Source organism: Perognathus longimembris, chromosome 7 (assembly GCF_023159225.1).
Source record: "Perognathus longimembris pacificus isolate PPM17 chromosome 7, ASM2315922v1, whole genome shotgun sequence".
In the NCBI taxonomy this organism is placed as follows: Eukaryota; Metazoa; Chordata; class Mammalia; order Rodentia; family Heteromyidae; genus Perognathus; species Perognathus longimembris.
In genome coordinates, this window is record NC_063167.1 from 32040786 (window position 1) to 32053772 (window position 12987).

Consider the following 12987-nt stretch of genomic DNA (forward strand, 5'->3'; position numbering starts at 1 on the left):
TAAGTGGAGATAAGATTCTCATAGACTCTTTTGCCCTTGTTAACTTCAAACTGTGATTGTTAGTCTCCTGAATAGCTTTGATTATAGTTGTGAGCCACCTATACCTGGCTTCAATTTCTTTAATAAAATTTTTTTAAAGAATCAATTCAGAGACTGACTAGGGTTAAGGCATCTTAAAAGATGGAGGAATTAAAATCAGAAAAAGTCCCAAGATCTCCTTACTACATAGGTGCTAGGCTCATGGTTTTCAAGCCTGGGCAAGCATTACAATCACTTAGATTCTCAGATTTACTGCTTCCAGGTCTCCAGAGGTTGGGTTTTTTCACACTTCCTGAATGATTCTGACCAGCTGTGATCTGAAACCACTGACTTTGAACATAAATAACCCACACCTTCCCAGCTTTAAGCCCAGATGTTATATAGTCATTCACAATTTAGTACTGAGGTGAATATTAGTCATGTCTCAGTTATTACAGCTCTGGATCACATCCCGAGGAAAAGTGATTTCCAAATCATAATTTCCTATTATTTGTGATACCTATATGATCGGATGTTGTAAAGTCACATTTATTCTTCATGAGTAAAACTTCCTAGGAAAAATGCTAGTGTGTTACAAAATTATTATTTACCTCACTGTTCAACACAGTAGAGATGGATTTATAAATAGGTGAATTGGCCAGAGGAATAGAATGTGAGCAAATATTTGGAGCTACTCACAAGCATAAAAAATGTTCTGAGTAATAGAAAACAAGCCTTCTCCATTAAAGAAATGGATAAATCATAGAGAATTGTGTCACTTCTTCAAATCCAGTATTAAATTCAATACCTAAAGAAAATCAATTGTTGAAATCAATTGTTGTGTGAACAAAATAAGAACATTTGAATTTAACTCTTCAGTCTCTGATATTCTTGCCATTGGGCCTACACATAACCCAACCTTGAATTTTCTCACTTGTAGGAAATGTAAAATATAATCTCTGCCCCTACTTAATTCACAAATAGGTTATGGAAGAATGCAATGAAATATGTGAACCTGCCAGAAAACTGTTGACTATACAAAGTTCATGCTATTAAGTATTATAAAAGTTTAGCACAAGTACCCTCTCGAAGGCTTGTAATGTTAGATAAAAATTCACTGGTCAAATAAAATCTTCTGTTTCTCCCATGTCCCCAATAGCAACACTTGAAAATACTTCCCAACTCAGATGCCAGCATCTCTTCTTTCCTTTGGCAAGAAAAAAAAATCCCTGTGTTTTTTTCCAGTGGAACTGAAATGATTTTGACTGTTTTTGTTTGATTATCATCAACAACAACACTTCTCCAGATTATTCAGCATCTATGCCAAATCACATTTTGTATGCAGCACAGCTGTAGAACTGCACCCTGTGTGCGTAGTTGCGTGCCACAAAGGAGAGCCAGAGAGCAAGATGTGCTCTGCCCCTTTAGGGAAATGCTCACATCAAGTAGAGTGGCAAATTCCTTTTTAATGTAACTTCCTAATTTTAACAGCAGCAAGTATCAAAATAGAAGGGAGAAAGCCACACCAAGCCATTACTCTAAAACATTAAGTTTAGTAGCTTATCAGCTATATAAGAACAACAATAATTATCTTTCCCATAGCTCTTTCTATATGTTGAGCATTGTCGTTGTTGTTTTTAATAATTAGCCATCATCCACTAATCTTCAGACTAACCACATGCACATGGTATTGGTTAATAGCTTCATTTTGCAGATAAGCAAGTGGAGGTGCAAAGAATTAAGCAGTCTAAGGTCACATAACTAAGTGGTTCCATAAGGATTTGAATCACAGCATATGAGTATAGCCACTAGACTGCTTTTCTAGACAGTGGTCATTCATATGTAGTAAGACGTAATAGCTCAAATATAATACACATAGGTGTGTACACACACACATACTCTGACAGGCCACTTCACTAAAACTTCCTTTGTGTTGTAGAAATGTTGATCTAGAGATGATCTTGGATCACTTCAGCTTAACCAAGGTGACTAACTCTAACTTCTTTCTCCAACATTTTCCAAATGAGTGACAGTATTAGTTTTATAATATGTAATTGTGCTAAACAAAAAACAATGACAAAATGAACTTCCTAAAGATCAAACTGGTGTCAACAGAACATACTCTCCAATTTAGTTTGGCTTCTGTTGTAAAACTCTGTGCAGAACCAACCTCTCTACTAAAATACAGTGTACACAAGGTTAACAGAATGCCTTATAAACAGAAATCATGGTGAGACAGCTGTTGATGTTTGTGTAGATTTGGGGACATAACAATTAAAATTATTAATAGGAACATAAGAACTTATTTTTTAAAAGCATCTACTGTTTCTTAGATACAATATCAATCATTTTGCATCTTTTACCACAAATACTCATTATAGCAACCATCCTAGACAGATATTATTCCACTCTATAGTTAATGGAATGGCTCTTCAAGATCTCCTGGTATTATCATAGTACAGAATTAAGCTCCAATACATACTGTTATTAACACTGTATTATATGATCTACATAAATGAACTAGCAAATTTAAGGACCATACAAAAAAACCTGCTCACCTCTTAAATCATTTAAAAATATTTTTCTACATTTATTCATGTAGCTCATCATATCCATCTTCTCAAACTAAGCTCTTCCAAAATATCAGTTCTGCTAACTTGGAATTTTAATCATCACGAATCTCTACTGAGTATTACACTTTGTATTAGGGATTGCATGTTTATTGACTCAACATTCACAACCCTGTGAAAATATCTTCTACATTCCAGAAGACACGTTCGTAAAGGTTAACACACACAGAAGTGATTAATTCAGAGCAGGAAATCAAGGGTCTACTCAACTCTGGAAGCAACAGTATCATTACTAGGCAAGGATGGAACACTTTTCAGACTGTAGCTTCCATATCCCAAGTCATCTGTGAAGACAGGTTTTAAGTACGATGGTGCCTAATAATATATGTTAGAGACCATCCACATGTATTTTCCTCATTAAATTCTGAAACTTCTCTGTAAATTAAGGGAAATGATATATATGAAAGTCGTCTACAAATACAGCAAAATTTACTTGCCTTTTTAAAACAACTTTACTGAGATATAATTGAAATATAAAATCACATATATTTAACACATACAACTTGAAGTTCTTTTATATTGGTACACACTACATAAAATGATGTCAACCAAGCAAACTTATAATTGTCACTTCTTTTTTTTTGACAATGTGTTGTGAAAAGGGGTACAGTTACATAATAAGGCAGTGACTACATTTCTTGTGATATCTTACACCCTCATTTTTCTTTCCCTTCCCTAGATCAGGTAGGCATATATATATATCATCTAGTGTGCCCAAATCATATACAGTAACCATATAGGGTACGCCATAGGAAATTCATCTAGAACTTTAAAGATAATGTCAATAATAGAATCCTCCTGTGTCCTTCTCTTGGAGTAATTTTTGCTTGTCCTCACCTTATATGATCACGTGTACATAGCTGTTGAGCTATTGTGATCCACTGATAGGTTTATTCTAGACCTTTTCATGTTTAGTAGTTGTTTGGTTTTAGATAAATAATGTAGTGTCGCTGACCCATACATGTGGAAATACCATTTGAAAAGAAGTTTGTTGTTTTGCAGACCTGGTCTCTACGGTCCTCCTCCCTCCCTAACAGTCATATATCAAGGAGACCATGCCCCTTTGTTCTCTGTGTTCTAAGCTTGTCTCACTCAACATTATTTGTTCATGTTCTGACCATTTCCCTGTGAATATCAATATTTTATCATTTCTAATCGCTATGTAGCATTCCATTGTGTATAGGTACCACATTTTTTGGATTCATTCTTCTGTAGTGGGGCATCTGGGTTGTTCCCATATTTTGGCTATTGTGAATTGTGCAGCAATAAACATAGATATGCAAATGTCTTTATGATATCTTGAGACCTGTTGTTCAGGATAGATGCCTAAGAGTGGTATGGCTGGGTCATAGGGTATGTCTATATGCTAAACTTTTAGAGGAACTTCCATACTGTTCTCCAAAGTGGTTGTACTAATTTGCACTCCCACCAACAGTGGAGAAGGGTTCCTCTTTCCCCACACCCCCTCCAGCATTTTTTGTTGCCTGAGTTCAGAGTATAGGCCATTCTAACTGGGGTGAGATGGTATCTCAGGGTTTTTATTTGCATTTCCTTTACTGCCAGGGATGTTGAACATTTCCTCATATGTTTCTTTGCCATTTTTATCTCTTCTCCTGTGATTGGTTCACTGGGTTTGGAGGGGGTTAGTTTTTTGAGTTCTTTGTAGATGACGGATATGGGCCTTTGTTGCTGTGCTGGTGGAGATCCTTTCCCATATGGTTAGCTATCTTTCTAGTTTAGTGGCTATGTCTTTAGCTGTGCAGAAACTTTTTATTTTTGTAGTAGTCCCATTTGTCGAGTCTCTCCCCTATTTGTTGTGCCCCTGGGACTCTGTGGCACTTGTGCCTATAAGTTCTAGTGTCTCTCCTACTCTGTCCTTCAGTAGTTTCAAGGATTCAGGTCTGATGTTGAGGTCCTTAATCCATTTTGAGTTGATCTTGGTGCATGGTGTTAGGCAAGGGTCCACTTTGAGTTTTCTCCATGCGGCTGCCAAGTTTTCTCAGCACCAGTAGTTGAAGAGGCTATGTTTTTCCATTGTACATCTTTAGCTCCTTTGTCGAATATCAGCTGACTATAAGAATGCGGCTTTATTTCTGGGTCTTCTATTCTATTCCATTGGTCTTTAGGTCTGTTTTTATGCCAGTACCAGGCTGTTTTTGTTATGATGGCTCTATAGTAGAGCTTAAAGTCTGGTATTGATTCCTCCTGCACTGCTTCTTTGCCTAGATTTGCTTTAGCTATTCTAGGTCTTTTGCTGTTCCATACGAATTTATGGGTTGTTTTCTCTATTTCATGAAGAATGTAGCTGGGATCTTGATGGGGATTGCATTGAATTTGTATAACATTTTGGGCAATGTGGCCATTTTCACTATATTGATTCTGCCTACCCATGAGCATAGGAGGTCTTTCCATCGCCTGGTGTCCTTTGATTTTCCTTTTTAGGTTTTTATAGTTCTCATTAAATAGGTCATTCATGTCTTTAGTTAGGTTATCCCTAGGTAATTTATTCTTTTTTTAGCTATTGCAAATGATATTATTCCTGTAATTTCCTTTTCTGCTTGTACATTGCTGGTGTACAGAAAAGCTGCTGATTCTTGTGGGTTGATTTTGTATCCTGCTACTTTGCCAAAATGGTTTATTAGTTCTAGGAGGGGACTGAGTTCTTTGGGGTCCTTCAGATATAAGATCATGTCATCTGCGAATAGGGATAGTTTGATTTCTTCTTTACCAATGTGGATCCCTTTGATGTCCTCTTCCTGCCTTATTGCTGTGGCTAGGGATTCCAGCATTATGTTGAATAGAAGCAGGGAGAGTGGGCATCCTTGTCTTGTTCCTGAGTTTAGGGGAAATGGTTTTAGTTTCTCCCCATTTAATATGATATTAGCGATTGGTCTGTTGTATATGGCTTTTATTGTTTTAAAGAATGCTCCCTCTATTCCTGTTCTCTCCAGGGCTTTTAACATGTACGGGTGTTGTCTTTTGTCAAAGGCTTTGTCACTTCTACAGTGTTAACATTTGTGTTTCTTGAGATTTAAGATTTACCCTTTCATCAAATATAAAATACATTTCATTAACTATTAACATTAGATTTCTAGGTAGTTTTTTCATTTTGCAGAGGTGAAACTGCACCATTTGATTAATCCCATCCCATTTCCCTCTTTAGTCCCTGGCAATCATCACCCTAGTCTCTGTGAGTCTGACTACTGTGGATTCTCATGTGAGATCATGTAGCATTTTTCTATGTCTTGGTATGCTTTTAACATGTCCTCCAGCTCCATCAATGTGACCATGAATGTTATCACAAATACTGAATAGTATTTCATTGTACAGATATACCACATTTCCCTTATTCATTCACCTGTTGGCAGGCAGGTTATCTTTACTATTGTGAATATTGCTAAAATGAACATAGTTCACGTATCTTTATGTGATCTTGATTTCAAATTCTTTGGATATACATATCCCAAGGTAAGAAGATGGGAACACATGATTTTTTATTATTTTTTTGCCAGCCCCGGTGCTTGGACTCAGGGCCTGAGCACTGTCCCTGGCTTCTTTTTGCTGAAGGCAAGCACTCTACCTCTTGAGCCACAATGACACTTCCAGCTTTTTGTGTTTATGTGGTGCTGAGGAATCGAACCCAGGGCTTTGTGCATTCTGGGCTACCGCTAAGTCACAATCCCAATGCTTTTTAATTTTTAAAGAAACTTTCAAATAGATTTCTCTGCTGGCTAGAACATAGATTATTCTCACCAACAGTGTATAAAGGCTACTTTTTCTCATGCTGTTTCATCACCACCACCAACTTGGTGCTGCTTGTTATTCCAGTACTGGGCCTAGGTATTGTTCCTAATGTTTTTGTTTAATTGGAAATAAGATTCTCAAGAACTTTCCTGCACCAGCTGTCTTGAACCCTGATCTCGAGATCTAAGGTTCCTGAGTAACTAAGATTACAGTTATGAGCCACCAGTGCCTGGCTCATTATTTTTAATAGCCATTCTAAAATGTGTGAAGTGATTGTTTTTTGGTTTGCATTAAAATGCAAAAGATATTGAGCATCTTTTCATATCCTTATTTTCCACTTGATTTCTTTTGAGAAGTGTATATTCACATCCTTTGCCAGAGTTCCTTTTGTATTTAAGGTATTAACCATTATGGAAATAATTTGCAAATCTTTTCTCAATATGATTCCTAGTGGAGGAAGTGGGCATCTTGACTTGTTTTACATCTTAAAGGAAATGTTTTCAATATTTTCCTATTGAGGATGGTGCTATAGTTTGTGTCATTTCCCCATAAAATGTTATGTTCAAGATTGATTCTCATATTGAAATGGGGTGGGCCAAGCAGGTCTGATGTCATTTTAGGGGTGTGCCTTTGAAGTGCATTCTTTTTAGACACCATACTCATGAGCTAGATTGTTTTTTGGCCACTGCATGTTCTCCACCACAATATGGTGCCTCCGCAAAAATAATGATCCAGTCAATCATGGCTTGTAACCTCCAAAGCAGAGTCCAAATACATACTCTCACATATCTTGTGAAAGAGTAATGGAAGGCAGTCAGCACAGATGTTAGCTGGGAGGTTTTCATGCATGGCCTTCATTGTGTTGAAATAGATCCTGTGTATACTTTTAATGATGAAAGGTTAATGACACTTTTTTTTTTTTACAAATATTGAGATCATAATATGTATTTCATGAAATATTTGTATTTCATCCTTTAACTATGATGTATCCCATTGATTTTTGTATGTTAAACTATCATGGGATGAAGCTCAGGGATAAATATTATTTAGATGTGGTGTATAATCCTTTTAATGTGCTGTTGAAGTCACTTGCTAATACATTGTCCTAAGAATTTCTGCATTTTCCTTATCAGAGATTTGAATTGCTTTCATATAGTCTGAGTGTGGAATCAGGATGATGCTAGTTTTACAAAATGATGTTGAGAGTTGGTATTATTTATTCTTTAACGATTTGGTATCATTTACCCATGAAGCCATTGGGCCACAGTTTGGTTGGAAGGATGATGACAGTGAGTATTTCCTTGTCTACTCATCCATGCATGCTTGAGTGTGGTATGCACAGCCATGAGAGTTGGTCACAGGCATACAAGCTCGGTAGGACTAGGACTAGTGTTGGGGTCAGTGCCAGTTGCAGGCATCCATGTAGAGACTACACTGAAAACCAGTACCAGGGTGCTCACAGTGGAACCAGGAGGAGGCCAGGAAGCCTAGACCTGGGGTCCATGATGGTGTAACACAAGGCCATGGGGAGTCACAGCAGCCAGAGGAGTGCCTTTGAAGCCCTGTCCATTAACTGAATGAATAAACAAAAAGTGGTACAGTTGTATAATACTCCTAAAAAGGAATAATGTATTGAACCATAATGTGAGATAGATGAACCTTGACAATTTTATACTAAATGAAACAGGTCACATAATGTATAATTCCAATTATCTGGAATTCCAGAATAGGCACAGCCACTAAGTAGATAGGTATTTCCCAGAAACATTTATTTATTTGTGCAGTCCATGATTTGTTTTGGGGTGATGAAATACTCCATAGTGGTATGGTTGCGCCATGCTGTGAATATACTAAAAGCCAGTTAACTCTATATTTTTAAGGAGTTAATTATATCTCAATAAAAACAATGATGAGAACTATTTGTTCCTGATTTTTGTTTTCATTGAGTTTAATGTTTGAAGTCAGATTAAAGTCTTCTTGATCATCTACTTAATCAACTATTCAATTATAAAAATATTGAAATGTAAAAAAAGATCATTTTGAATTAATTCTTTCATTACTTTATATGTGAGGAAACCAAGTTCCAAGAAAAATCAATGACAAGGTTGTGTAACCAGTTAGACACGAATAAGACTTCCAGTACAACAGCATGTTTATTGCTTTGTTGAATTTAACAGTATTTCTCCTAAATTTTATGTTTTTAGAAAAGAAAATACATGAGAAGAAAAGCCTACCTATTTTCATGTTAAGACCAATATTATTACCAGGTTGGTGGGGAATATAGCATAAGAATGAGGTGATAAACAATTTTTCCATTCTGCTTCCATCTTAAAATTTTTACCCTTTCAAAACAATACAGCATAAAGACTCACAGTGATGGCAAAACAAAGACTAGACCTTCCATATGGAATGGAAGATAATCATTTATCCAAGATGCTACATATTTGTGAATTTGTCCCCATATTGCCAAATTTAATCCAGAGGAAAACGGATCTTCAGGATATCAGTTCCTCAAGTTTTATTTTTGCCAGTCCTGGGGCTTGAACTCAGGGCCTAGACACTGTCCCTGAGCTTCTTTTGCTCAAGGTTAGCACTCTACCACTTTTGCTGTTTATGTGGTGCTGAGGAATCAGACCCAGGGCTTCATGCATGCTAGGTAAGCCACATTCCCTGCCCAGTTCCTCAAGTTTTGAGTGCTACTATATAGCTCAAGGAGACATAGGAGCAATGGAGATTTTCTGTGGTAAGACATTTTCTTTGATAGTGTTCTTTTCACCTAACAGAAAATTCTAAATGCCAAGTAACTTTCATTTTTGTTTCTGTTTTTTTTTACCACAACAAAATATACTGCTGCCCCATGGTATGTCTAGTCAATGTTGACCTTCAAAAGCTTGTGGTATATAACGCATCATCACATACTTACACCAGAGGGTAACTCAGTGCTCATGGGGTCTGGCTTTTGTCAGTCAGTGCCTTTGGGGAACTAGAGCAACCAGGAGTGAAGGCTACAATAAGAAATACTGTTACATGGTCAATTTAGGCTAGAAAATTCTGGATTAGTGCAATAAATATTTAAGGAGCATTAGTGCCAGACTACTAAATACTAGTAAATACTAGCAAATGTCTATACCATGATTTAATTTTCCTTTTTTTCATTTTTGTTTTGGTGGGGTTGGGATCTAAATCTTAGAGTCATATGCTTGCCAGATAGGTGGTCTTAATGCTGAGCCATGCATCCAGCTCTATTTTTTGATGGCTGTTTTGGGGATGATATTTTGCTTCTTGCAAAGGCTTATGGTTAGGTTTCCTAATTTTCTGTTCAGAGGGGGTTTTCTTGAACTTTTCTGCCTAGCTGGCATGGACCACAATCCTCCCAGTCTCAACCTTCCAAGTAGCTAGAATTATAGACGTGAGTCTCTCCAGGGCCCAGTTTACAGAGATTTCTAATAGCTTCTTGCATTCGCTAGTCCTATGATTATGGGACCCTATGCCCTAATTTGCCAGACAATTCTAGCTTATAAACAATTGCTCCAACATTAATAGTATCCTTTTCCTTACTTATATGATTAATAAAAAAAAAAACAATTACAGCTAGCTGAGCACCAGCAGGCTCATGCCCATAATCATAGCCACTAAGGAGGCTGAGATGCAGACGATCTCAGTTTTAAGTCAGCCTGGGTAGAAAAGTCCAAAAGAATCCACCTCCCAAAATAACCAGCAAAATCCATGGCTGGAGGCATGGCTCAAGTGGTATGTCATCAGCTGAATGAGCAAGATGATTGAACATAAGGCCTTGAGTTCAAACTCTGATAACAAACAAAAATGATGTTTATATTCCTACAACAACCTTATAGCACTGTGATTCTGGTTCACAGAACTCCATTTGTTTTACATCATTCTCTTCATTTGATATCTGGGGAAGTAAGGACCACAAAACTAAAGAGACAAAACTAAAAGGAAACTAAAGCCTAGGACTCTAGCTCCTATCTTTGACGCCCTTTGTGATCTAACAAATATATATGTGTATATATATATATATTATATATTTTTTTTTCTTAACAAAATTAAGTCAACTAGAGTCACATTCCAATTTAAATGTGTAAGTGTAAGTAATGCTCTTTTTTTGTCTTTTGAAATGATTAATAACAGAATCAATGAGAGGATATTTTACAGTCAACTCTTCAAGCTTGTGCACAAAAGTTACCTATTTCCTATTCCTCCTTTCAGTAAATACATTAGAGTTCCTGATACTTTCCAACGGTCACTTGCTTCAAGGGTGTTTGCTGGGGTCAAGGATGAGTACCTAATTTTATTAACCAGCCAAAAGATTTCTGAGTGCCTCTTAAAAAGTACTCTGCTACATTACTTTATTCTCTGTGGTTGAAAAGGTCCTTTTAAAAAATGTTGGGTTATAATTATTCTTTAGGAGATAGTACTGGTGTTTTAACTCAGGACAATGTACTTTCAGGCAAGGTATAGTCCACCTGAGATAAATCTCCAGTCGTTTTTGCGTGTGTGTGTGTGTGTGTGTGTGTGTGTGTGTGTGTGTGTTTGGTAGATAAGTATTAGACTACATTTTTCCTTACTGGCCTTGAACTGTGTTTCTCCTCCCTCTACCTCCTAATCAGGTGGAATTATGAATCATGTTCTATGCCATGCTCTACTACTTGTTTTTGAGACTGTCTTTCATTAGCTTTGCCTGGGTGACCTCACACAATGATCCTGGCTCTGCCTCCCAAATAGGTGCAATTATAGGTGAGCACCACCAAATCCTGCCATGTCTTTTAAAGTGTGAGTGCTACTGGCTCAGGACCTAACTATGAAAATGTCAATAAAATTCTTCATTCTTTTTGAGTTCCTGCTCACTTACTAGCAAGGAAATGTATGGCCCCAGAAGAAAATCATCATAAAAATCATTTACTCATATTTTGGATCATATATAAGGCATTGTTTTTCCTGGCTAATCATTAGATACTTAGGATAACTCAGCAGTTCTTCCAGAGGAGGAAGAGCTAAGTGATTAGGTGAGTTTGAAAAAAAGAAACCTATTTTTATGGGCTAAAAGCATAAAAATGGCTTTTCTGGGAGAGAAAAGTGAATAAACAGGGTTCCAGCTTAGAAAATTCATTTCTATAGAGCATGCCCTTTTGCATATTGACTAGAATTGAGTTTGTATTAATTAAATCTTACCCTTACAAGATAATCAGTCAAGCAGATGAAAGGAAAATTACAAGGTGATAAAGGCAGAACATTTCTGGAGAGGATTTATTCCTCATCAGTAGCTGGCGGTGTCAGATGCAGGCTGTGGAGAATCCTTGCCAGAGACTGCAAGCTGGGATGCTCTGCCAGCTGTGACATCTAGACACAGCACCATCTTCTGTCATAGAAAGGCTTGCCTAAGGTAACTTACCACCTGAAGTAATGAATTTGATTCAAGTCTAACTACTTTATCAGTGAATCACCTGTTTTCAAAGAAAGGAGTACAGATATACTGATCACATGAAATTTTTCATTAAGAGGCTAACATGGACACTCATACAGTTTATGGTGGGAAGTTCTCTCAGAAGCTTTCTTGTGTATGAGAAACGGAGCTACAGGCCTTTTTGTATAAGTTCCTGTACATCTTGTCCATGCTGTTCTCAAACATGGGTCGGTGGGATTTTCCCTTGTAAGAGGCTGCCCTGTTGGACCAGTACTCGCCGTCTTCTAAATGGAGGTTGCCACGTGGCCGCTGAAACGAGCTGTGGGAAAGGGTAAGAAAGGATTAGAATACTGCTTTTTTTTTTTTTTTTTTTTTTGGCCAGTCCTGGGCCTTGGACTCAGGGCCTGAGCACTGTCCCTGGCTTCCTTTTGCTCAAGGCTAGCACTCTGCCACTTGAGCCACAGCGCCACTTCTGGCCATTTTCTGTATATGTGGTGCTGGGGAATCGAACCCAGGGCCTCATGTATACGAGGCAAGCACTCTTGCCACTAGGCCATATCCCCAGCCCCAGAATACTGCTTTTATATAGGGAGAGAGAGAGATGGTTGTTTAGAGGCATACGGTGGGATGGTGACTAAATGGCCTTTCAACATGACTGCCTTAGTAAAATTTTTGTGCTATGGAGCAGTCCACTGAGGGATGGAGATGGATGCTGCAGGTTGCCATCGACTCCCATTGTTCTGAGGTTTTCTAGCTGAATGTTTCTCAACTTGTTATAGGTCTTTTGTCAAAACCTACCGTTCTAGCTGGGTACTGGTGGCTCACACCTGTAATCTTAGATATGCAGAAGGCTGAGATTTGAGGATTGTGGTTCAAAGCCAGCCCAGGCAAAGAAAGTTAAAAAAAAAAAAAGCCAGAAGTGGAGCTATGGTTCAAGGGAGAGAGGATTTGCTGGGCCTCTCCACTCGGTCCTTTCAGGGTCCTCTGGACTCCCAATGTCTGTGGACCATCTGAAAACAGTTATAAAATGCCAAGACTTCAACTTCCCTTTGACTTCCACTGATGGAGGTCTCAAGGCTCTCAAATGGGTCATTTCTTTTGTTTGTTTGTTTTCAATTTTATTGTTAAGGTGATGTACAGAGGGGTTACTGTTACATAGTAAGGTAGTGAGTA

At 37.7% G+C, this 12987-nt stretch overlaps 1 protein-coding gene across 4 annotated transcripts in view; it reads right to left on the minus strand.

Moving 5' to 3' along the window:
- Nucleotides 1–10095: 10095 nt before the first annotated feature.
- Spata6 (spermatogenesis associated 6) overlaps nucleotides 10096–12987 on the minus strand; it is a 66296-nt gene continuing 63404 nt past the window's right edge. For all 4 annotated transcript variants that reach the window (XM_048351270.1, XM_048351271.1, XM_048351273.1 and 1 more), the window contains 2 exons: nucleotides 10344–12133; nucleotides 10096–10305 (listed from right to left, as the gene is read on the minus strand). In XM_048351270.1, coding sequence (XP_048207227.1) covers nucleotides 11953–12133 — 181 coding nt within the window. In that variant the 3' untranslated portion in view covers nucleotides 10096–10305; nucleotides 10344–11952. The remainder of the gene's footprint in view (nucleotides 10306–10343; nucleotides 12134–12987) is intronic.